At 35.5% G+C, this 27621-nt stretch overlaps 1 protein-coding gene across 1 annotated transcript in view; it reads left to right on the forward strand.

Moving 5' to 3' along the window:
• The first annotated feature begins 7322 nt into the window (after window positions 1-7322).
• The window catches only part of LOC5570783 (Bardet-Biedl syndrome 4 protein homolog), a 36064-nt gene continuing 15765 nt past the window's right edge, over window positions 7323-27621 (forward strand). Inside the window, exons 1-8 of the mRNA XM_001653236.2 lie at window positions 7323-7531; window positions 7707-7852; window positions 8526-8638; window positions 14528-14800; window positions 14861-15014; window positions 15088-15210; window positions 23621-23705; window positions 23879-23965. Coding sequence (XP_001653286.2) covers window positions 7456-7531; window positions 7707-7852; window positions 8526-8638; window positions 14528-14800; window positions 14861-15014; window positions 15088-15210; window positions 23621-23705; window positions 23879-23965 — 1057 coding nt within the window. The 5' untranslated portion in view covers window positions 7323-7455. The remainder of the gene's footprint in view (window positions 7532-7706; window positions 7853-8525; window positions 8639-14527; window positions 14801-14860; window positions 15015-15087; window positions 15211-23620; window positions 23706-23878; window positions 23966-27621) is intronic.

The raw sequence follows: 27621 nt of genomic DNA on the forward strand, positions 1-27621 counted from the left end.
TACAATATTTTTCAATACGCTCATTTTTCGTTCCTAAAACATGATCAAATATTGCTAGGATGAGCTGTTTTAACCATATATTTACAATTTATAAGTTCATAAACAAAATTTCTTAAGAACGAAACTACATAGAAACAAAGTTTTCTTCAATCAGAATGTAGGCAATTTTTTCCTGTTAGGTAACTACAAAATTGACAGTTAAATAAATGGGTAGACAATATGACAAATAGGTATTTACCAATTCAAGTTTAAAGCGTTGAAATGGCTTGAGAATCATAAGTTTACCAAAAACTAACAAAGAGCAGTGAGAAAGTGCAAGTGTTGTCTATCAGCTGTATATTCCTCGTTATTATTTTTTGTAAAGTGAAAAAAGTTTTCCCGAAGCTGTTGAAATGGACAAAGTTCAATATTACGAATACAATGCTTTATGCTGTAACCCCTTCGGACTGGAAGGCCACAAATCAGTAAGGACAAATCTACGATCGATCAGCCAAGGCCTCATCAGTAAGTTTCATTCGAATGGAGTTCGGTGGATTACGGAAAAGATGAAAATTTGCGTGAAGTGCTCCATTACCGGTGACCAGAAGGCACTCGTAACGGATCTTCCAGAAGCAATGGCGTTTGAGGAACAAGTTTCACCACTATCTTCGTTGGCGTCGCCAAAGGAAACTCCTTCCTCGGGTGAGTTAGTTGGTTCTATAAATAATGTACAAAAAATACAAGAGCTTGCTAAATTCTTGGAAATTTCTTTTCAAGTAAAATCTTCACGTTTGGATGCTTCTAGTAGTAACTATCGCAATGCTTCTATGGACGAAATGTTCAATCAAATTTTGAGTAAAATAAAGACTTGGTTTCCGCCTAATATTGTCGATGTTACAGAGGATTTAAATTCCGTTTTATTAAATTTGAACTCAGCTGTTACAAAAGCCGAACCTGACAAGCAAATTGAACTATATATATGGGTTTTCAAAGAAAAGGCTAATATGGTTATTTTTCACAAAATTGACCATAACTCAGGAACAAAAAAAAAATACATCCTAAAAGTTACTAGAATTGAATTTTATAAAGTTTCCTTCTCAAACATATTTTAATAAAAAATTTCCGCGAGTTCGGGCATAGATTTTCCAGCTTTTCTTTATGAATTTCCCTAACTGTGGAAAATTTTGTGGAAAACTTTTCCCAGTTCATATTTTTTTGGATTTTTGAGAAAATTTGCTTAAATTTTCTTATAAAAACTTTGTTTCTACAATGTTTCGTTCTTGAGTTATGATTTTTCAAAGAAAAGTCTTATATGGCACATCTGGACATTTTTCACAAAATTGGCCATAACTCAAAAACGAAAAAAAAGTGCATTCCAAAAATTTCAGTGATTGAAGCTTATAAAATTACCTTCTCGAAAATATTTTTTTGAAAATTTTCCACGAGTTCGGGCATAGTTTTTCCGGCTTTTCTTTACGAATTTTCCCAACGGTGGAAAATTTTGTGGATAACTTTTTCCAGTTCATATTTTTTTTTGTTTTTTGAGAAAATTAGCTTAAATTTTCATATAAAAACTTTGTTTCTACGATGCTTCGTTCTTGAGTTATGATTTTTCAAAGTAAGTAGTGTCAAGGGAAAACAAAAAATTTCCACCTGAGTTTTCCGGAAAAATAGGCGACCCTGAATTTTTCTCAATTTTTTTTATTCATATATCCATGAGCCCTGCCTGTGGAAAAAGTTTCATGAAAATCTGAGACCCTTCGGCCCAATTTGTACGATAATAAAAAAAAATCCCCAGCTGTCAAAGTGTGAGCCAAACGAACATGCGTTATGTTTGTTTTGAACTTTTCTTGAGGAGTAATGTAATCCGCTTGAAATTATTTCGGTAAAAGTAATTTTGCATGAAGCAAAAAAATGAAATGTTTTACTTTTTTGAATTTTTGTCAATGCGATTTTTAGTTTTTGATTTTTTCGGCTGTTTACACTGCGGAACACGTTTTTGTCTCTAGTACCAAAATACCGCTATTCACTTAATTAAGGGTTGCTGAATCCATTGCCGTTTTCAGAAATATCATAGCACGTCCAGTTTTTGAGATATTGACTGTTGAAAATGCAAAAAATGACTATTTCAGCCAACTTGCATGCAAGTTTCCCAGCTTGTAAGGTAATATATTGGCTTAATTTGCCACTGAATTCAAACTTTATGTGTATAACAATACTTATCATTAAAGTTTGTATTATTTTCGATACGGAAAAGTTATTTTTTGATGGTTTAGAGAATTGTTGTATTTTGCCGTATAGAAGAAACGAAGAATTTTGTATGGAGACTGCAAGCATGTTAAAAAAATCGGTTTAATCGTAATTTAATCGCGAAATTTCAATCAAATTATGTCTGAAATGAGAGTTCAAGTTCTATTTTGCATGTTTGGTGGATTAGATTACAAAAAAGTATGATAAATTGCACTTTAAATTTCATGTAAACATTAATAAAAGCAATGTTTTGTACAACTTTGGCGATCTGTAGCTAAAAATTGTGACGTGCTGGAACATTTCTGAGAACGGCATCAGATTCAGCAGCCCCAAATCTACTAGAGACACATAATTTGGTTCTTGAGACACGCAAACATGTCATTTTTGTTACGCTGTGTTATTAGTTCTATAAAGATCTATAACGAAACAAAATACACTTTATAGCAATGAGAAAGTCATGTCCGTGTTACAATATTATTCTCGACGCCGAGCAAAATCAGCATTGCTGGTTTGTTGCCAAATCATTCCATTTTACTTCCGCTTATCTCTCTATAAAGGATCACTAGTATTTTAGCCTAGCTTAGCTTAGACTGACTACACATATCAATGGTTGCTATTCCGTGATTGACCGAAGTCAGTGAAAATGCACAAAGAATCAACTAGAAGTTTGGCTGGGATTGGCCATAATCTTCTTCAATGTGCATAATTCAGTGCCTCTATTTATATAGGGTCAATTACGGCGCCGGCCACGTCCTTGCAGTCAGGTGGGATTGGGGGAAGGAATGTTAGTGTGTAACCTTTGCTATTTGGAGACCGTGTTTACCTCTGCCCAGATAGCCGTAGCGGTAAACGCGCAGTTAATCAGCATGACCATGCTGAGGGTCGTGGGTTCGAATCCCGCTGGTCGAGGATCTTTTCGTAAAGGCAATTTTCTCGATTCCCAGGGCATAGAGTATCTTCGTACCTGCCACACGATATACACATGCAAAAATGGTCAATCGGCAAAGAAAGCTCTCAGTTAATAACTGTGGAAGTGCTCAAAAGAACACTAATCTGAGAAGCAGGCTTTGTCCCAGTTGGGACGTAACGCCAAAAAGAAGAAAGAAGTTTACCTCTGCATCTCCACAAAGGTTACTGGGAGCGATGTTTGTTAATGGGAAGGATCGTTGGGTCACAGGATTCACTTTGATAAGCGATTAGACCATGATAAATAATGATTTGTGAGATATATACATGCTTATTTGTAAATATAATATTTTCATTTGATATGAACAATTTCTATGTAGTGGAAAATTATGCCGACACTTGAGGTGACGAACCATTCAAAGTTTGTTGAACAAATACCTAAATGTAACATTCCTACAGCTGTCAGGACGAAAGTATGTGTTATTATATTTTACTTAGGCTGATGCAAATATTAAATTTCTTTTATGTCCGAGACCACTTGGAAGGTACGAGGGGGGGGGGATAAAAATAAATAAGGAACAAAAAAATAAAAATGAAAAAAATAAGTAATTTTTTCGAATTTTTATTTTTAACAATACTTTTTAAGGTGATTATAAAATGAAGCCAAACTTTGAATTTTCAAGTGCACGAGACTGGAGAATCTGATAACAGTTCGAGTTGAAAATCAATCAAATTACTTGCTTGCTGGTGGTGGCCAATGGGATAAATTTTCAATGCGGAGCGCTGTTTGATTCTTTAGTCTTGTGCTCTTGAAAATTTGAGGTGTGGCTTCGTTCTATAATCACCTTAAACTTTCTTCAATAGTCATCTGGATCATTATTTTACCTGTTTTTTATTTTAAAAATTATATTAAATTATGTATTGAATGTATTGTATTCTTAATCTTTGCCATGTATAGAAATCGGAGCTTCACGCATAGGGTCAACTGTGGTAATTGCCTTCGTCATCGCAAATTAACATGGATGAACAAAGACCTACACGGAGAAATCAGACTACCCAAACAATAAGTTCTTTTTACTCAAATTTGTATAAACTGCATTTAGTTTTTACCCACGGTTGGGTTGTTTTGCCTCTCTCGCAACATCAATGTTGTCAAAAACACATAGAGATGGTCGGGTCTCGGGTTTTCAAAACCGAAACCCAACCCGAACCCGAACCCGACGGGTCCGGGTCGGGTTCGGGTTTGAAAATTTCAAATTTTTCGGGTTCGGGTTCGGGTCGGGTTTGAAGGCTACAAAACTATCGGGTACGGGTCGGGTTCGGGCTTGAAAAAAATCGGGTTTAGTCGGGTTTGGGTCGGGTTTGGTGAGAATTCTGAACAGAGTAACAACCTAAAAGCTTCCCTATGCATCAGAAACGATGAACTTATAATCTTTTCAAACTCGGGTTCTACTCGGGTTTTTCTTAGAAAACTTTTTCGGGTTTCGGGTCGAGTTCGGGTTTGAACAGCGAAAATTTTTCGGGTTTGGGTCGGGTCCGGGTTTGCTTTTCAAATACAGTCTCGGGTTCGGGTCGGGTCCGGGTTTTAAGAAATAAAATAAGTCGGGTACGGATCGGGTTCGGATTTGAAAAATCTGAAACCTGACCATCTCTAAAAAAACAGAGAGAGAGAGAGAGACGCAACGACTCAGCGTCGAAGTTCATTGGAATAAGCCAAATTTGAATTCTTTCGAGTTTACCCAAAGTTAAGTTGTTTTGACCCATCACGGAGACTTCGAAAGCCAATGCTGGGTAGATTTTTTTTGCACTGAGTTGTTTGTTTTGCCGCTGTCAAATGGAAACAACCTAATGGTAGGTATATATCAGTTAACCTAAATTTGAGTTATCTCACGGAAGAGCCGAATTGCGTCAAAAGAAGTCAAAGTTGGGTTAATTTGCGGCTCCGTGTAGCATGCTGCAGCAGGCCGATCAAACTTCAAAATGTGTCTGAAGCAAAATGACTTTCGAATGAAGAGGAAAGGTTTAGGATATAGTTTTTGGTAAATTTAGGTACACTTGCTGTCCCGACATCACAAGTAACCAAATACCACTTTTATGCGTGCTGCATGGTTATATAGTGCTAACATAAATCTGTCAAGCCTTATATTAGCCGTATGATAGCTGTGAGAACTAAAATATGTTTGTAAAATTGTGAATTTTTCGCTAAGTAAAATTCAAGTGGGCTTCGTAGCCGTGCGGTTAGTGTCACCAGGCATTTAGCCGCATCGTGCTAAGGAGTGTGAGTTCGATTCCCGCTGCAGACCGGAAAAACTTTTCGTGAGGAATGTTTTCCGACTGTGCCACTGGGCGTTGCATGCTAGTCCGTTGTCTAGTGTGGTGCTTCCTTCAAAGGGCAAAATGCCCACTAGAAGCATTAACGTGTCAGTGTCTAAAAAAAAAGTTATGTTTGAATTGCGATTAAAATTTAAGTTAATCGGAGCACTAGAAGCCGATAGCCAAACCTCCAAACTCGACCATTTAACGAAAATTTATCTCATTCATATTTAAATTAATTCAAATAAACAATTGTAGGATCTGATTTCTAAAACAGGGCAAAAATGCAAAACCATTTTTCGGTAACCTTAAATTCCCCAAATATTCCCCAATAAAGGTCTAGACAGGTCTAAAGAAGGTTGAAAAAGAAGAGACTCTTTATTTACTCACACTCATATCCAAAACTCTTGGAAAAAGTTTACTCGATGTGGGAGCGTCGAAAATTTTACCCGGCGATGTAAAGGAACAAGAAGTGAAATTTCAAATGCTTATATAAAATTAACTACAATAGTTACTTAAAGTATGTTCAGTATCTGTTGATAGACTCTTGATGGGCTACATTATGGACATATTAAGTTGATTTTTAATTTTTATCAAAATTCTGCTGCCAAAACTCTAAAAAATCGAAGCTTCACGCATAGGGTCAACTGTGGTAATTACCTTCATAGTCGCTAAAACTCCACTCTTTCTGACGATTACCTCTTTTGCAACAACCTTGGGGTAGAAATCTTAAAAGAAGATTTAGACGAGCTTTCTTGTCTAATTCTGTACATTTTTCAGAAATTTAACTGTGTAAAAAGCTTGCCCGCCGCCACCAGGTGCGCTAGTGTTTGCGTTTATTTTGGCAGCTGTTTTTGTTGTCATCTTTCCCATCTGTTCTTTGATAGTATCATATAAGAGTACTTGCAGCGACACAACGGCAGAATTGAGGCGATTTTTCGTCGCTGTCGCTGAAAAAAATCGCGTTGATTTGGCGGAGCCTAAATGCGTCCGACAAAACGTTTCGCAAACGGACATTTGGCATAATGGACATTTGGCATAAATCAGTTTCTACAACAACAGGTAGTATTTTAAAAGAAGGCATAAAATTCTCATTATGCCAAACGTACATCATGCCAACGTTCGAATACGGAACGTCTTTATGCGAAATTTCATACCCCAATAGATATTTCTCCTTGTCCATACCAATCATTCCAAGTTTAACCTGAAATCTTTGAAGAAAATGAAAAGAAACTGCCAAACAACTATAATTCCAAAAAACCGTTATTCCTAAAGTCCATTATACTTGTTTATGCCAAACGGCCTTTTGTCAAGCAACTCTATATCAAATGACCTACAACTGCTGGCAATAAACATTTTGCTAGCAACCTCATGGTTAATATTTATTATTATTTAGGTAAACAAATTTTGTTTTTAAAAAAGAAAGAGATGGTTCATATTATTTTCCCTTTTGATACACCTCGGCCTATTTATCTAATAAGCTCATATTTGTATTTGTATAAGTTCAATTGTAATGCTTCTTGTTTCAAAATTTGTGACAATAAAGCCGTAAAAAAAACTTCTCACGCTAAAGTGAGTCATGGACGTACCAAAGTATGTTTTACCCTTTTCGAATACAAAGAAATTAATCTGGGAATGTTGTATACACTTCAGACAATCATACATGAATCGAATCAAGTAGAGCGACTTGTCCCTTTTCCGGTACTTTAATCTAGCCCTATTTTCTCATTCCCTTTCATAGTCCTGTCAATAGAATCCTACTTGTTGCATGTAGCTGTAGGAATATACCATATTAATAGTTTTTACCTACCATTCTACATCTACCACTCAACTTAAACATTTAAACAGGCACTATGGCAGTCATGGCAACAACTTGGACCACAACAAAACACCTCAAATCCTTGCACGCGAAAGACGACGAGAACATAGGTATTACGCAAAGAAAATCGCAACCACTGACCAAACGGGAGTGAGAAAAGGGTGACAAACCATAAATTTGCCAACCGAATGTCCGACTTGTACGTGTACTGCAATGGACGAACGGGTGGCAGTGGATCAGCCACCTCAAAACACCCCCAGTCAGGTGAGTCAACGAGAGAGGGTTAGTTTGACCAGTTGAAAATGTGACGCTGATTGTAACGCACATGGCGCTGCTGGATTGCTAATTGCGTTTGATCGTCTCGTCAAAATCGCCCTAATTGCGCGCTCTGATTGGCCTTTTCTTGTTTACTCCAAACTCCTATCTATTACGCCAACAGCGATGGCACCCAAGGTGACGACAAATCGAAACATGAACTGGCTCATCCACGAGTTGTACACCAGAAAGGATTTTGCTCTATGCAAGAAGCTTATCGACAGGCAGCTGACGATAAATTATGACAAAGAGTTCTTATATTACACGAAGGTAAGGTCAAAGAGTGAAGAATGGGTATGGAAGATACAGCTGCTGCCGAAATAAAGTGCCTACTTGCTTGGTATCACGGAAATTGGCGAGAATCGTATGCCGAAATAAGAAATTATTTAGTTAAATTTGTTTACGTCATTGTCAACTTATAATCTTTGTAATGCACAGTAACAGGTTCGAAAACTTAGTTTCAAATGTTGATAAAAGTTGATGTTTTGTATGCCTATGAATAATAATTGCAACTTTACCGCATGGGCCATCCAGTCGATTATTACGATAAACAAAACAGTTTGGATCTGTTTTGGATTTGGATCATTGTTTCAAATAAGTTTCAGTATTGACTGCTATATGTAAATTATTAGCTGTTAGAAAATTGAACTGCTCCTCCTCTTTACCAATCGGAAAACGAGTATTCCAATTAAAAATATTAAAAAAATATCCATTTGAAAAACGTAATCTAAAACCAAATATTATTTGTAAATTTTATACCAACTGTTTCAGCCATAGTGGTATGGTGATTTTGAACATTTCCTAAATTGATTTTTGCCAACTTGCGTGATAATAATCAAATGCGCACTTTATTATGACGGTGACTGTAAAAGCGTATCTTTGTGCTGATGGGAAGAAGGATTTGATGATGGTTTTCTCTACGCACGCCACTTCCACTGGATAGGGGCGGATTCTGCGAGACGAGGATAAATCGACGGATGCTATCAACTGCTTCCAGCAAGCAATACTGGCGAACAAAAAGAACTCGCAAAACTACAAAGAGCTGGCCAAGACACTGTAAGTGAGTTGGGTAGGCGGGGAAAGCCGGGGGATAGTGTTACGGTGCCAGCGGCGTGTGGAACAGGTGAACCAGGGTCGTGTTATGTCTGAAGCAACCTACATTTTTAAAGATGCAATCACAAGGGTTACGACGTGGTTGTGGACAATCCTGAGTTACTTGATTTTTAACTGTACTAGTGAGCCCTACATTAACATGGTGTGTGGTACCGAACCGCATAGCAAGTTTTTGAGCCTTTTCGCTACTAGGGTCAATGTTCCCTTAGTAGACAGTCCCCTATAGTCACACTAGTGGCTTTTTACGGCCGTTTCGCTATAAATCGTTTCAAAATATTTTTTGACATAAAGGTCAGGAGCTATTTGTCTACCATTAATACACAGCTTGATTTTGTTCGAATGACCGAAATAATTAGTTTTGCTTGAAATTTGAGCTCTCTTGCGCCTATAATAAACCTATTGTTCCTATAGTAGCACTACTGAGTGAAACTATTTTTTATTATATGAAATTATTGATGAAATAAGAACTATCAAACGAAAGCTTTAGATCCACACGTTAAAAGAAAAATATAAAAGTTTTGTAAAAATACGGTTTTGATTTGTATTTTGCCAACGCCGTGATGCTAGTGCTTCTATAGGAACAGAAATTAGAAATAGTGCTACTATAGGCACATGTGTTCCTTTAGTGGCACAAGCTATGATAAATACAAACATATGAGTTTTCGTAGTTTTCATATTTTTCCTACAAAACTAAGATAAAAAGCTTTCACATGATGTAAAAATAATGACGCTAGCGTTATTTTTCGATTTTTTACGAATATTTGTTCTTAGCTATGCGGCTATTGTTACATCGACCCTACTTAATAATATTTTGTTTCCCCTTTCAATGCCGGAATTTTCTTTTGAGAATTTTTCAAAAATTTTGATAATTTACAAAAAGGTTTAATGGATTATTGCTTGAAAGATTTTTCAAAGTATTTATTTCTCAATTCATGAAAATGTTTATTTTCTGTCGAGTCACAGTCAGTACAGCTAAATGGCTGGAGATGTGTTTTGATTGCTTTTTGCAGATTCTGCCATGTAATTTTCATGACAGAATCGTCTGTACGTTGAAATTGCTTTCTTGTGTTTTTAGGACAGATCAAGAGTTAAAGATCGTTGTCTATAATAACAGATTCGAATTTAACTTAACATTTTGGTATTGCAATGGAATTCGTTCATGTTTCGAGAGTGTTGTTGATATCAAATTTTTTTTGCAAAGCAAAATTATCGTCAAATATGTGGTGTACATGTATTCTAGTCAGCTATTAAATAATTGAAATCAGAGCTGATAGGATTGAGAATCAATCAAATCAAATTTGAAATGTAACAGGGGCAATTCTGTTCAATATACATGTTCGCCAATGACGTACTAATTAATTTTTGGGCTGATTCTAGAACAAGTAGGTACCATGGAAATGTCTAGGTAAATCAACTACGATCTACAACAGATTCTTCAAGAAAATTAACTGCCTATTAACACAACCAAAACTAAAGCAGTATTTATTAATCGGCAACGTCGATCCCACTTCTCCATGTATGAACGAATTGTGAATAATGAGCAAATTCAATTCACTGACCAATAAACCAATTTAGGAGAAATTTTTCAATTCTAAATTAGATTGGGAATTTCATATAAATACACAAATTGATAAAATAAACAGTATTTTGAAATAGCTTTTACTTACTGCTAAGCATCCCAGATATCAAATGAAGATCAAATTGTGCAAGTCGCTTATTTACCCACATTTACACTACACACAATTTGAAAGTGTCATCCATCTTCAGTGCCGTAGCGTGCTAGGCAGGTTTTCCCCCGCCAGTCTTCAGATCTAGAGGAATTCGCGATTAGGGCCTATCTGACAAATCAATAACAATGAGAAAATAATCAATGAAATTTTCATGTGCAATTTTAAATTCCAATTGGAGAAAATATACTCAAACTTTAACTTTTTCACATTAAAACATATTTCATAAACCTAGTTTTAAAATCCTCATCAATACCACACACATCTCCTACAATTCCCCTAGCTATTTCGTACTCAAAAAATCTTTAAAGGTTTCGCCTAAAACGTACTCGAGAATGCCAGTATCGCCCAATGTTATGAGCCTATAATCGATATTATTTTCAGTGTCGCCTGTCACTTTGCGCCGTGTTTACATTCTGGTTTCAATTAAGCCCGCCATGTACGCCTTGTTTATTTTTTGTTTGCAGTGTCGCCGCTTTCTCTCGCCGTGTTTTGATTTCGATTTCAGATGCGCCCATCACTTTGATAAACAAAAACACAGGCGTAATCAATAAAGTGTGTGGTTTTGCATGACGTGAAGTTTCGTCTTCTACAAACTTGCGTTTTTTGAATAGTTAAATTATCGATAGGGGAAAAGTTCAAGTGCAGTGAATAGACAATCGAGCTACAATTTCAACGCTTTATTTTCCTAAATTGTGTACATTTTGTCAGTTTCGCCTGATTCGCGAATCTTTCTAGAGATACTTATTTTGTATAAGCGTCTCTTAAGCCACAGTTTTGACATTATAAATTGAATCAATTTCTGAATCGATTTTGATTAAATGTGTTGGAAGCTAAAATTGTTAAATGATTTGTTTATAGATATTTTGAGTTCTTAGGCTTTTTTATAAAATTCATTGGAGATTTGTTTGGCAAAAGTTCTTTACAGCGATAATTTGCAAATCAGTTTGTGCATGGTGATAAAAACATAAAACATAAATCAGTTCCTAGAAAATGCCTATAAGAGCAGGGTGTTCCATAATTATTAGCTAGATTCACACACAACCCGTTATATAAATATCACAGAAAATCTTAGACAGATTTAAACATCCAGAATCAAAAAAATACTAGGCAAAGGTGGATTTTGAACAGAGCATTTAAGCAAGATTCTTATGTATTACTGGACAGTTTATTCACTGAATCTTGGCCTGAGTTTTCATAAAATCTTAACCAAAATTCCGATAAAATCCTGAACGCAGTTTTCCCGAATAAGGTTCTTATAGCATTTTACTACCTAGAAATAAAAGCATTAGTGTGATACAATGAAATTAGATATAATGTATAACAATAAAAAAATACTTTTTTTATTGTCTAAATGAATGCTCCAGACTAACTGATAACCACTCAAAATATCGAAAATGTTATATTTTTCCTAACTATGTAACGTAAGGAACTTTTCTCTATCTCTAATTCCTTTTTTAGCTGCCAAACTGTGGTTGATTTGAGATTTACAACAATTGGGTCCTAAAATTTTGAATGAATTCTTGTTTTTATTTAATAAAACGAAAGAGCATATTCTTGCAAGTACTTTAGCAATTTTTCCAGCTCAAATAACGGCTGTAACACATTAAAACATTGATTTCAAAAATGGTTCCAAATATGAACCTAGACACATTTGATCCTGTTTGACGTTCACTTTGTCAACAAAAATACCACAGGGGTTTTAGATTTAACACTGGGATTGTTCCTGTTTGACATCTTAGAAGGCACACGTTAAACAAAACATACCCAATATTTGATTTTAAACCAAGGGATGTGACAAAATCTAAAAAACCGTAATTTTTTTTTTTTGAGAATCATTTAAACAACATGTTTACTGAATGTTTTTCGGCCTAAACTAAATGGTTTGGTACTAAAATTGGGACAGGACTTTAGGACCCTATTAACATACTTTAATCCAAAGCTTCAAAATTTCTTCTATTACATTATTTAATCATTTATTGCATGCCGAGATGAACCAGTCTCAGGCTGAACGTCTCGTTAATAAAGATACTAATAGTTATAATTCATTGCAATCATTTGAGTTCTTTACATCAGACCATCTTATTAAAGCTTTTGGATAATTGAGAAAAAATGGTTTAAAAGTGAGAATCAGATTTGAATTACCGTAGTATATTATTAAATTGGAAGGAAGGATTGTTCCTTCGTCCTTAAAAATCCATGCAGATCTCTCGGTAACATTCCAGAAAGATTTAATTGATTAGTATATATAATATTAAATGCCATGCTTTTATTTTCAATGGAGCTTCAAGCGGATATCTTAGCTAAATTTCATTAGAAATTCACTCTCAATATTGTTTGGTATATTCCGGAAAATTATTACAATTATTTTGTGTACATACATTCTTAAGGCTACAAACATTTTTGAAAATCTTGAATTAAAGGTAAAAATGTACCAAAAACTCTAGATCGTAAAAGGAATTGATCTGTGTAGCAAATTTCTTTATTATGGTTTAAAGAATGAGTTTTTACTATGGGATAATAAGTTTGTACTTACATCACAGTAGTAGCGCGTTATCAAAATAAATGGCTTCTTTCAAAATCATTAACATAATGTTACGATAGTATTGATATTTGCAGCATCGATGAAAAATAACTGCTCATCTTCTGGTTTTATGGATATTTTATTGGAAGAAAAATGCTTCAGATGGTATTCCAATATTTATTCAACACTTTCGGATACAGAATTTTCAATTTGGTGACAATCCTACATGAGATTTATATTCCCAAAAAAATATATCGCATTTCTCTGCCTCTCACAACTACACTTGTAAATAGGGAGTACACCGTTTCTACAGAAAACATTTGTGTTTTGTATTTCATAATGCGTTCAGAACACTTCCACTAAACAAAACTTAAAATTACTTTACTTAAATGAGAACGTTTCTAACAGGAATCTAATATTTGGAATAGTTTTACTAGCCGCAACACTCAAATGTTATATTTTCGTTTTTTTGTTTTGTTTTGAAATTATACATGCAAAGACGACACTACTACTATAACATTAAGGTGAAACATCTTGGAATACAAAGATGGCCGTCACAATGGCCAACTTGGGCTCCTACTCACGATTTCTAAGGCACTAAACTGGAGAAATAGTTGCCAAACATATCTGATCTTCTTATTTTAAGCTTTCTGCTAGTGCACAACGCCAAAATAAAAAGTTCACTGTTGTTGGATGCTTTCTTCGCGAGATTAGTGTCTTTGAAGTTTCAGTGCAATCTTATAAATTGATTCGGAACTGTTTCACCTTAATGATTATTCTAATGATTCTTTGAGTTATACTTCGTTTCACCTTAATGGATTTATACCTGCCTCCGTATGGTTTATGATAAAATGGATTAAAACTAAATGGCGGCCAAAAAATGAATATAGGAAGTTGAGGTTCTCCAATGAACATCGAAATAACTCCAAAACCAAATGACCAACGATAAAATTTAAAACAGATTATTAAAATAAAAGATTTTTTGAGAATTTGTGAAAAAAATGGTGCAAAAATATATATAAAATAAATCTACCTAATAACACGTTGAGCACCTTAAAGTATTTTAATGTTTTGTTATACATTCAGTATTAAAATACTTCAGTTTGTTATTATGTATGCGTTATTTAAATAAAAATACGATATGTATTTGTTTGTATTATTTTGCCTTTTACTATATCCTCATGAAGCGTATACTATGATAGACTGGTATTCTTATGGGTGTTCTAAATTTATATCAGGTTCGTTCGCCACGTTTTCAGTTTTTTTTTTTTTCATGTAAAAACAAGCAGGTTAGCAGGCTTCCTTACAATCATAAAATGAATTATCATTTCCTTCCAAGGACACCATGTGATACATATCAGATGTTTGATTTTGCTAAATGATGCATTATGGTTGCTGGACCTTATAATCAATTATCAAATTCATTAGTTAGCATGAGTTAAGACAGCATGAGTTAAGACTTATAATCCAATTTAGTTGACGCCCGTCACCCTGGTTGCCCAACCCTGGTTCCACTCTTGTCCTGGTCCACCTCAGTATGTGCGAGCAAAGCAGCATATTCAAATTTCTCCCCTTTTGCAGCTTCGCCATGGGTCGCTTCAAGCAAGCACTGGAAGTTTTCCTCAAAGCGGAAACTTTATTGGAGCGTCCGGATCATGAAGTGTATCATCACATAGGAGAACTTTTCTACCGCAGCTTTGGACAACCGAAGGCGGGGCTGGCCGAAGCCAAGGAGTATCTGAAGCAATCTATCATGTGCGGTAAACATGTAGATAGCTACAAAATTTTGGCCGAAATTTATATCGAGGAGGGAGATAATCTGAAGGCAATCGAGATGATTGAAAGTTGTCTGCAGTAAGTTGAGCATGGACAGAGGAGGGATTTGTGGTCTATAATATAACCAACATGTTACAGAATTTCCCAGGACGATGTGGCTCTGATGACTCAAATTGGTATCCTGTACTTGAAAATAAACGAGTACCAACGGGCATTCGAGAAACTTTTGGATGCAATCGCCATAGATGATAAATGTACAACTGCGCTGCTGGCCTTGGGATCGATTCTTCAGGTAAATCGAAGAAAAATATGCAGTGATAATTTAATCAGACACATTCCTATACATCTCTTCTTGAAAACCCCAGTCAAAGAACGATATCGACGGGGCGCTGAACAAGTACAAAAGAATTTCAAACCTACCGGATGAGGGATCGGAAGTTTGGAGTAACATTGGGCTGTGTTTTTTCAAGAAACAAAAATACATAGCGGTAAGGCGCTTTTCTTTACTTAGTATTGTAAACGAACCACGCTCGTCGGCGAAGGTTGCATTTCCCGCGAATCTCATGTAGCAAACGTTTGCCAGTGGAACGTCAGGAAAATATAACGAAGGCAAAGAAATGTTTCATTTAAAGTTGCCGACGGTGATTTTTTTTTCCTAATTAAAACATTTTTTCTTTGAAGAAGACAATAGCCCTGGCAAAAGTTAGATGATAAGCATTTACTTTTTTGATTTTAAGACTCACTGGCCTGACGTTTGCTTTATGAAGGTACATACACTGAAACTTCGTTTCACGTAATGGGTGGGGTACGTAAATAGGATTACAGAATGAAAGAAACTTTGTATATTGATATCGAATATAAATAAGACTTGTGTGACAAAGCTTGTGAGGAACTATCTCAACAATGTGCTAATTCACTTTGGTGTTCTAGGTGAGCTGAACTGACACTGAAAAAGGCTACAAGTGGTAGTCGAAATACGCGTATCTCTCAAAGATAATCAATAAGGGCAGAATTAAAAGGTACAAGGTACTCTAATTTACTTTTTTGTTCCTCTATTGAGATTCTGCTCAGAGGATTCGAATACATTAAAAAAAAGGCAATGTTGGCCGACAATGCTCGCCGTTGATGATTTCATCAATTTGTTCCGTTTTTATTGAAGTAAATTATAAAATACCTGCTTGAAAGTACGAAGTAGTTAATGTTCTATAAATCTTAAGTTTAAGTTGAAGATTTCTTACTTTAGTAATCACGAGCAAACTCAAGTTGATTACAACTTTTCATAGATAGGAATGTTGATGAACCTGTTGATTACATTCATCTAAATAACATATATCGAATAAGTGTGACTCATTATTTTACCTAACCACATAGTTTCCCAAATTTATAGTGCAGTGATTTTTACGCTCTTCTTAGAAATCTGTAAAGCAAGACACGTAGCCTAAAGGTCATAGTAAATTAGTGCACTAAGGGCTGATTCCTTCACCACCGCTTAGCTCTTGAACCTAGTTTAACATATGGGTAAGCGTGAATTACGGCCTAAGCCATGGTAAAGAAATCGGCCCTAAATCGCATAATTCTTTTGTTGGACTCTCACCGTATCAAATGAAGATTCAACTTTTAATTAATTCTATCTAAATAAATTTCGTGGCATAAACTCTAATTCAATTCACGTGATACGTTTCAACAATATCTCTCATATAGTGTTTTTGAGGTGACTTGGTTGACTTATGACTGGTCGACGAGGCGCAACAAAAGCGTGTGAACCAGTGATCTCTTGGAGGTTTGTGAACAAAATTTACATCCTTTTGGCTTATAAAGCAATATTCCGTAGCGTTTTGAGTTCAACAACTTTTCGAGGTTATACAAGAACTCCTTTGAATATAGGCCCTTAGATCTAAAAGCGTAAGCAGGGATCTCTTGAAGGTTCATAGACAGCGATTTTTCGTAGGATTATGAGCATGGTCGATAACCCTGCGTACTAAGATAATTATAATAAACCAACATTTGAGTACAACGATTATTCAAGGTTATCCAAGAGCTACTCGGAATGCAGGTCATTTAACCTACAAGTGACCTCTCTGAATATTGCGAACAATACCCATACGGGCTCATGTATTTAAGATTTATGAAGTTTTATGATCAACAGCAAGGTCATCCAATAATTCTGCAAAGTCTTCAAACCGGCAAGCGAAAACACTGCTCTTGAAGTTTAAGCATTAACTCTTAAAAGGCGTAATAGACTTTGTTGCACTATTTCGCTTAAATCTATGGAAAAGATTTTTCAAAATTTTAACACTTTTGTGTAGGGGACCTCCAAATGCATCACAAAGATTTGAATACCGGCGGCCAATCCGAATACACAGCCGGAAATTTAGTACACACCTCCTATTCCACCAGTGGTTCTTGGTAAAATTTCAATATCTTTCGAATAAACTTATGTGTAAGTATATGCATTTAGTATGTATGAAGTCTTGCGAGCTCACGTACGACATTTTTGAACCATAATAATCACTTGGCAATTTAATATGTTCAAATACGGGAGTCTTAGTATGCAATCTCGGTGAATCAACCCAAATCAAATGTTGATTTCCATACTCATATTTTTTTTCATAATTTCACCAATAATGGATCCATCTTTACCACGCGTAATGAGTTAAATTATTTACAAACCATGCGGATTGGATTACCGAACAGCTCAATATAAGCTTCAATTTATAAAATACATTTTTTTGTAAAAGTGAATCTGATGGAAGTTAAGTAAAAATATACGGGATACGGTTGAACATTATGCCGGAACTCAGGTTTAGTAACCTAGTTATACTTTTTGAATTCGGAATACCAATTATTTATTTTTGGAATTTCTGTTATACTGGGAGGGGTCTTTTTGGAATCTTAGATGATATCAATAAGGGTCCTGATAGTATTGTAATGAGAATCCTGAAGAAAGCTAATAAGAATCCTGAATGGATTCTGATAAGAATCCTAGAATTTTAATTAAATCGTTGGTTTCTAATGAAATCCCTTTAAGGCTTCTGATAAGAAACGCGATGAAATCGCTCCTAGAAAATCCTAAACAGTTTCTGGTGACAATAATGGAAGGTTTTTGATGGAAATTCTGGTAGATTTGGATGAGAGTTCTGGAAATGTTCTAATTAAAATTCTGGAAAAAATCTTTTTAATAATCCTGGAATAATTTGAACGAAAATCCTGATTTCAGATGAGATCACTGGAATGTTTCTCATGAGAACTCTACAAAGTTTGGAAAAAGAAATCGTGAATAAATTTATTGTGAATCATGAAAGGATAATGATAACAATCCAGGAAGCAATCTGTTGAAAATTCAGGAAAAGCTCTGATGAAAAATCAATAAGAATTCTGATGAGAATCCAGAAAATATTAGAATCAGAATACTGGAAGGATTTCAGAAAGAATTTTCACCGACTGGTGACGAAATAAAATTAAAAACATCGTCATCCAGTATAATTACTGTGGCAGGTCGTCTTCTCGTCATCGACGAAAGTATGCACGACTAACTTCAATCCAAAATCGCCAATAAGCAAATTTTTCTTCATTCCGCTTGCTACTCTTACTCACAAGAAGAAGGCGTTTACTGTATATTCGCTTGCTACGCACCAAACAACGAATGCCATCATATAGGGTAAAAGCACCGGTTTTGGCCAGCCTAAGAGAAAATGTCAATAAAAATATATGGGGAGCAGGATTTATACTACAAATATGTCAAATAGAAGCTTTCAATCCATATTATGTATGTAAAATATGGAAACTGAGCTAAAACCGTTTTTTGCCTTAAAAATCTCGTTGGTCAATATAGGCTACCAGAACCAGTTTCGGCCAGAGATTTAACTTCAGTTCCTTAAGGCGGCATCCACAAATTACGTAACGCTCGAAGGGGGGTGGGAGGGGGTAGGCTCAAGCGTTACGACTCATACAAAATTTTAAAAATTTCCATACAAAAAGCGTTACGGAGGGGGGGGGAGGGGGTCAAAAATTTCCAATTTTAGCGTTACGTAATAAATGGATGCCGCCTAATTGGCCAATCACATTGGTAACAGCACATCATCTCCTGTTTGGGTCAGCAAAATTGTTGATCGCGTTCAATTGAACCCAGAATGTCAAAAACACTACTTGATACCATAGCGAACAATATTGTAGAAGGTTAAATGATGATTAAAATAGAGAAAGTTGGTGATTTAACTATCTGAAGTAGATTTGCAATATTGCTTAGTATTTCTTCAACTTAGCTGGGTGGTAGCCACTAAGCGCATCATAGCCACCTATGACGCTGGGCGAGCTGCGGTGCAAGGTACATGCATATATGTGATTGTACGGGAGTGCTGATCTAAGCCTAACTTTCAACAACTAAAAGGTTTATGAAAATTAGCTTAAATCCAGATACAACCTTCTGCATTTATGTTCATTAGGGTATCAACTAGTGAATTTGTCATTCTGGGCTCAATTGAACGCGATTAACTAGTATACGGAACGAAACAGTGACATAGGGTCAATTTTCAATATAATTGAAACGAATATTCCATACAAACTTTGAATGGAATGCGCCAGCTGGGGGAGCAACTAAATGAGTTGAAATTTTGAGAGGGCTTTTTTCTTACCCTAAGGCACATATCCCGTTGAGTTTTACAACTTTTTTGTTTAAGGGCCAGTCTAATGTAGCTCTGTCTTGTGAACGTGATCTATCGAATACGAAAGGTTTCATGCTGATTGGCTATGTAAAACGGTGCATAATAACTATATCTGGCGTATGGCCAAAACCGGTGCTTCTACTCTTATTGCTTGTATTAGCAAGTGAACTCGCCCTCATTACACTGCGGAATACGATTTTGTCTCAAGCACTAAAATACCGCTATTTACTTAATTAAGGATTGCTGAATTCATTGTCATTTACAGAAATATCATAGCAAGTCTAGTTTTTGAGATATTGTCTGTTGAAAATGCTAAATTTGACTGTTTCATCCAACTTGCATGCAAGTTTTCCAGCTTTTATTTATTTGCTTAATTTGCCTCAGAAGTCGAACTTCATGTGTATAACAATACTTATCAACAAAATTCATAATACTTCCGATGCTCAAAAGTTATTATTTGTTGGTTTAGAAAAGTATTGTATTTTGCCATATAAGAGATGCGAAGAATTTCGTATGGAGACTGCAAGGATGTTGAAAAAATCGATTTAACCTCAATTTGATTATGTAATTTCAATCAGAGGCGCGTCCACGCTCAGAACCATGGGTGGGACAAACGTTGGCAAATATTTTGTGTACAGTGAATCTAAAAAATATGTTGACTCTATGGAATCATAAGCTGGAAATTGTAAATTACTATTTTTAAGGGGCTCAAACTCAGAGAGTGTCAGTCATTACTAGTAGACTTGGAATGTTTTCCGTCTTTACATGACTGGTAACGACTGAGTACCTTAACAATAGGAAAGAAGACTCTATTGCCTGAAAAAAGAGACTAAAAAGAAACACAAAAGAAACAGAAACGAGGCCGAAAAGATACCAAACAAGAATAAAGAAAACAATACGAAACCCAATAGAAGCCTGTAGATAAGATTTTGATTCTTCATACCATCAGAGCAGATATATTTCTTAGAGCTAACACATTTTTCGAGAATTCTTCATGACAATACAACAAGTATTACTGTGCGTTTTCTCATGACCTTCTTTAGAAATTTTATCAGAAACGATTTTAGGTGTGTTTAGATAATACTCTGGAAATTTCTAAAATAGCATATATAGTGATATTTTCCAAGGAATTTCTTCACAAAATATATTTATGATACCTCAAGAATTTAACCTGGATTTTTCAAGGATAACCACAGAAATGGAACTCCTCGAATGATTTTTTTCAGAAATCATCGGAATTCTTCCAAAAAATCTTGGAAAGGTCCTAATCCAAGATTTTATCCAGTGATTCATCCATCGATTTCTCTGAGAAATTGTGCAAGATTCTTGGTTAAAATATCTCCTAAAATTCAATCCATAACTTCTCCAAAAATGCCTCCAGTAGTTTCTAGGGATTTCACATGAAACTGTTTTTCAGGATTTATATAAGATTTCTAACAAGAGATTTCTCTGAAGCAATTACGTTGAGCAATTGTTCCAGATATTCTTTTTAATATTTCTACAGAATTTTCTCCACTAATTCTGAGATTTTCTCAAGTAAATCTTTTTTCTTGATTTTTTTAGAATTTCTTCTTGTTTCAGAGAAATGTAAAGATTATTTTTTCTGAAAAATAGATCCATGAAGTATTTTTAGAAGAAAATCTTAATGTGGCCTCTGATAAATACTATGTAAACTTTGAAGTCATCCTTAATAAACATGGATCTCTGAAAGAACTCCTGGACTTCGGGTAAGTTTTAGAAGATTTCATAGATACTAGAAAAAAAATCGAACCTCGGTACTAATTCCGCAGGATTTTCTAAAGGAATTTCTCGAAAAAAAAAATGGAAAGAACCTCTGATGAAATTTGTGCAGGAATGATCAGAGGAATTATTGGAGAAATTGCTGTAGTATTAACTGGACTAAAAACATAAATAGACCGTTGATTTGAGAATTATTTGAGAAACGTTTTAGGAAATGCTAGAATTTTGTATATCTAGGAGGAAACGTGAATGATGTACTGCCGGAGGAATTCTTGAAAAAAAAACCCCTAAGCTGTTTAAAAAAAAACCTGGGAAAAGCCTTTACGGATTTTCTCGAGGGAAAATCTTCTAAGCATTCTATTCTATTCTGGCGCTTGCACAGCCAATAATGAAAAGCATCCTGGAAATATCAACGTTTCTTCTGCTATTTTCTTGTCAGTATCAATATTTGCAACGTATCATCGGTAATATGACACAAATATTAAAACGGCCAGGTCAACTGTGCAGACTAATGAAGTTGAAGATAATTCTAAAATTAATGGCAATCAGATTATTCACTCGTAAATAACATGATTGGCGAGATTTTTGAATTTGTTGGGAGAAGAAACGGGGACAACCATACTAACCGTTTAATTTTTGGGAAATGGGAATTTGCGTAGGGAGAGGTTGGCAGTGGTGAAGATAAGAAGGTTAAAGCACACTTCAATGGGTCCAAATGTTTATTCTCTTAGATTGGGATGCAGGTATTCCTTCCTTGTATCTGGACTCTAAAGTCTAGGTTTAAGCGCCTTTACTTGTTCTCTGCTTGTTGGTAAAGAGATTCTTCTAAGCATTCTTTGAAAACTGGAAGAAATTCTAAGTCAATCAGTAGAGAAATCTCTATAAGAAATTTTGGAGCGATCCTTTTAGGAGACTCTGAAAATATTTTGAATAAAATCATTCTGATAATTCATGAAAATAGAGACCAAGTGTCTAAAAAGACACTTGTAATTACTTTAGTAACACTTCAAAAAAATCCTTCAGATCGTACAGGATTGATCGTAAATATATTTTAGAAACCGTCCATTTATTCATTCAGAAATGCCATAAAGGATTATTGCTCCATTTATTTTCTAACGGTTGAAGAAATTTCCTATAACAATTCTTACAGTAAGCTTTTTAAGATTTTCACTATAAATATCCTCAATCATTCTTCACACAAGTCAGAACTTGTTGGGGGTCATGCACAAACCATGCCACGCTTCACTTGGCATAAGAAAACCATGAAAACCGTTATCGTGTCTTCCATTCACCATAAGAATAAGTGCGATGTTGATCGAGTTTTATATGTATATTGAGCATCTCTCTAAATCTGAATACCTATACTCCGAAGAGTTCTAGAGTTCAAGAAGACGTGTCATAGATCATCACGAAGTTTTAATAACCTTTAAGATGTTCTTTTGGTTTAGCTTATGCTTTAATATTCAAAATCAATGGAAGGTTCATAAGTATGTGATGAACAAATGCCGCGTAGCCTGCACACAAATTCCATTTAGGGGAAGTGGTGGTAAAATGAACAGGGGTAGTAAAATGAACACCGTGCCTTTTACCGAGAAAAAACTAATTTCGATGATTTCTATCACGCACGGACGATTTAGAGCATAAATCTGAGTGTTCGAGTTGATACGTAGGTCAATTGAAGTGAAACTATCAACGAAAACTTAGATTTTAGAAAACCATGTTTGAAAATTAGAAATGACGTAACTTTTAGCTCGGAAGGCTTGAGGTTTTTCAGTGAGGTGAATATCGTTATGATATGAAGTCATATCTTATACCTTTAGAATTATTTTTGAATGGGTTGCAATCATTAATGGATGTTTTTTTTCGGTGGGGCAATGGAAATTTTCAGAAATATTTGTTTTGCTCGCGTTTTTTGCATGGTGTTCGTTTTACCACCAACCGCTGTTCATTTTACCCACATAGTGCAGGTAAAATGAACATTTGCATCGCTTTTTGATAGCGATGAAAACATGTGAAAATTTAGCTAATTTAGTCTGAATCCATGTCGCTGCTATAGATAACATCCCTATTTTTGATGTTGTACGATAGAACTATACAAATTTCTCGTTTTTCTATCAGAAACAAGATGATTTCCTTAAGGTGTTCATTTTACTACCCCTTCCCCTACGTAATATTACGCAAAGGGAATAAGCATACTACCAGTATTGCCCAAATAATATACCATTTTACAATCCAAACAGGCATGAATGGTATAGTATTAATTAAATCACTTCAAAATTGTGTGACCATATACGCATAAACCTTGTTTTCGTTTAGTGTAATGCATAACGATACACCTAACAGGATTTTCGCAAATAAAGGTTTCAGTGTAATACATTCATGTTAACTATAGCAACGGGCTACTGTACATACTGAAATTTGTAATTTATGTCTCATTGTTAATATATTTTCCATGTACCAATTCCAATTCCAAATCCAACATGGCACCAAATGGTAGGCAATATCGTGTTTGAAGAAAGCAATATGGGTTGCCCCATTGAATTTCAACGCACTCTACAATTTGGGCCTGATCCTTGTCACAGGTAAGTCATTCGCAACAAATGCTCGACCCTCCCTTCCCGGTATTCTTCGCCACATTGAGTCAATCTTTTCAAGTCCATTGTATATGGAACAACTCACTTCGCCGAAGGATAATCGTCTGGAATAATACGTGCTTTTTTGCTTCTTTTTCTTCTTCTTCTGTTTTCCATTGCAGCCCAACAATATGTCAGCGCGTTTCAAACGTTGGCGGCAGCTATTAGCCTTAGACCGGATAATGCAGAATGCTACATGCTTCTTGGGAGTGAGTATAAACAAGACAATATTGTATAGCTTTAAGGGTTTAGGACACAATCGTGGAAAAATCGACTCAGCTCTTTTCAATGCGTCATGAGTTGTTTTACTATCATGCAACTGCGTGGCCAAAATTTTAATCATGTCAAAACCCTCTCGCACGCAATGATGCGCACAAGAACGATGGAAAACTTTGTATACCTTCTCAATTATATACGGTCGTTGATGGAATTTTTCAAAATTTCGTGAATTATAGAAGTTTTACGGCGTGTTGTTGGAATGATATCCTCCAATGAAGATGCACGAAGGTTTTTCATAATGTAAATAAGTGCCCGGTGGAGGAAGTCACACAGAAGGAAGAAATACGAATCGTAATATGGCGTAGTTCAGTCGATCGCTAATCAGTTTTCGCTCGGTGCCTCTTCGTCCATGCGATTTTGGCGAAAAAATGCAAAGTGGATAATTGAACTAAAGTGTTTTATCGAAATGCAGCAGTTTTGTTGCATTTTCGGTGTACAAGAAGACGAACCATATCAGCTTTCACGAAAATACACTTGGCAAATGAATATATATTGTAGATAAGTTAGAATATTTGTCGTAGAGAAACAATTTAAGGTGAAACAGTTTGGAATCAACTTCTAAGATTGCACTAAAACTTCAAAGGTACAAATCTCGCGAAGAAAGCATCCCATAACAGTGCACTTTTTATTTTGGCTTTGTGCACTAGCAGAAAGCTTAAAATAAGAAGCTCAGGAACATTTGTCAACTATTCCTCCAGTTTTGTGCCTTTGAAAACGTGAGTAGGTGGAGAAGTCGGCCATTGTGCCGGCCATCTTTGCATTCCGAGATGTTTCACCTTAAGTTTAGTTCGTTGAATACTTGCGCTTGCGACGAGATAGATTGACACCATATATAAAATGCTTATGCTTTGCATTGCTCTCTACGGACAAAAAGCATAATTGTTGTTCTACTCCAGATTTTGCTTGAAAAGCGTGAATTTTGATTTATCGCAAGTCATGTTTGCAACTCTGTATTAATGAATCTCCTATAACTCCTACCATTACCGGTCTTCTACTGAAAATCTTAATTATAAAATAGGAAATTGTGAACAAAATTAACTTCTGCCACGTAGATGTTATCCTTCCAACCGTAGCACGTTTTTTCTCTAAATATAATTTCACCCGTCAAATGTGGCACAGACAGATACCAAACCTGCTTCGCATGCGAATAGTTTCTGCACTTTGCTTCCACTTATTGTGCACCTACATGTTCAGAAACATTCCGTTTCCAACCGAAAAGAAACATTTTCTCTGGAGTGAAACCCGAGAGTTGAATGCAGGCAGGATGACAACAGAACAGCCGAATAGTTTAGTCAGTTTGTTGTTTCCCTTCGGCGTGTAGTTTGGAGCTGAATATTCAAAACTTGACATCAAACTGCATCAGTAGCGCAACAAGGATTTGGTTCCAGGGGAGGTTTTGCAAATTCTAAAATACTTTTTGAGAAGATATTTTTGATATAAAAAATCGAGTTGAAGCATTTAAGTAAGTTTTATGTTTTTGCATAGTAAAATGATTTAAGAATTATTCTAGTAAATTATCGTGATGCTATTCATCCGCTCTTTTTCTGTGCTGTTCCTTATATGTCTCTCCTGTGTTGTTTTTTATAAGTTTTCGAGTTTTGCAACAATGAGAATGACTTCGAGAACAATATTTAAGCGCAGTAATTTGCAATAGGAATCATTCACATTATTGTTGCAGTAGGTCGAAAGTAGATCAACATTGCAAAACTAAAACTGCGGTGGAAAACTAATTGTCACATCTTACAAACTTTGTTTTGGATGATTTTGTAATCCGATTGATTTGATATTGAGTAGGACGCTAATGCATCCATATTTCTTATGGACAAATCCGAGTCACATTGTTCCAAAAGTTTTTAACACCCTATTTTCACGATTTATTAAATAAATAAACAAAAATATTCATTATCCACACTAACAAAATCTAATAATTGTCGAAATTTTCAAAGGTGCCATATACTTCCACTGCCAGCTAAATACAGATGTTTCTTCAAATCAAAGAATTCGTATGCTCTGAAGGTCGCCAAATTTGGCAAAATGCTGAGGTAATGGTGGGGAACGTGCCTTTGAAACCGACCTTCTGATCAGTTTGTTTTCAAAACAAGCTAGAGAATTTTGTTATTTATCAGCTTATTGTAGTAATAATTCACAGATGATTTTGTTATTAACAAATTTCCTGAAGAGTTCAATAATTCAAATAAACACAACATAGAATAATATAACTGTGAAAACCACTAACATTCCCAGTGTTAATACGAATCAAACTAAGTTACTGCTCTGTAGTTGTATGATGTGTAGTGTTGCATTTAAAAATGTACTTGGCAAGCCATATAATTTTTCGGTTCTGGGGGGGGGGGGGGGGGGGGGGGGGTTTGACCCCCAAAACCCCCCCTTGGTTGCGCCACTGAACTGCATTATTGCGAGTTTTTTTTGTTCCTTTTCATCGTTGTGTACGGAAAAAATTTAGGCAGGATAGTTTTGGCAGCAAAAGTCACGATAAAATGTAAATATCATCGTTACAAATTTCGTTCTGTTGAATGATACAAAGTACCGGTATGTTCCGTTTTTATCACGTTCCGATTTCATCAACAAATTATTCCGTTTTTATCAACACGAAAAAAAAGTTTATATTTTTATTTTTAAAAATGTTTGTAATGTAAACTTTAACTTTATTTTGAATCTATTTAAATGTTTTTCAAGAGCCTAGAGGTTGCATTTTCGACTTTATATTAGTGTTGATCACCTGCGATACATGGTATATACGATCTAATAAGGTTTGACTCGTTCTTATCCGCTAATCCATTTGAGTTTTTAAATGTAGCATGGGCTGTTGGACAAGATTGACGCATCCGTCAACACTCGAGAGTTGCTCTGGCCACGTCCTAGCAACCTAGCTTGACAGAACTTCTCTGCGATGCAAAAATGAGGCGATTTTGATGTTTTACTGAGAAGTAAAAATTGCACTCAAAATTTTCAACACAGATCCTCAAACGATTCGAATGAGAGTGCAAAAAAATAGATTTTTTTTTCTGCTATTCTTTCTTTCTTGTTGCTAAGCTCACCTTTACTCACGTTTTAAAAGAGCTCTAGAGTATCCCGCCCGAACAAAACAGCCCTCGCGGATTTGTTATGGTACTCTATCAAATGAACTTTTGTGCTGTTCTGCATCTTACTCGCTCATTTTTCGTTGCCTCTCTGCTTAGTATTTTTTCACTCCCTCGCAAAAAGGCAAAGGCAGCACGCTGCTCTAGAGTATGTCACCGAACTCTGATGATGTTGAACAGTATTATCAAGCCTGCTAGCAACAATAGGAAGTGTTTATAAGAACAATAAGCTGAGAAAAAGGCTCATCTTCAGTTAGGATGTAATGCCATTAAGAAGAAGAAGCAGAAAAATGAGGATGAAGATAAGAAAAAGAAGTTGTTTCTTCAAACCTTTCTTTAAAAAAATACCATGATCAGCTTGACCCACTTCCTATTTTGACAAATATGACCCATCTCATGATGCAACGCACATTTATGTGATTGTCGTATTATTACATACATTACATACATTGAATTTCTAGCTAAGGAAACTTAAATTATTAATG

Source organism: Aedes aegypti, chromosome 2 (genome assembly GCF_002204515.2).
Source record: "Aedes aegypti strain LVP_AGWG chromosome 2, AaegL5.0 Primary Assembly, whole genome shotgun sequence".
Lineage (NCBI taxonomy): Eukaryota > Metazoa > Arthropoda > Insecta > Diptera > Culicidae > Aedes > Aedes aegypti.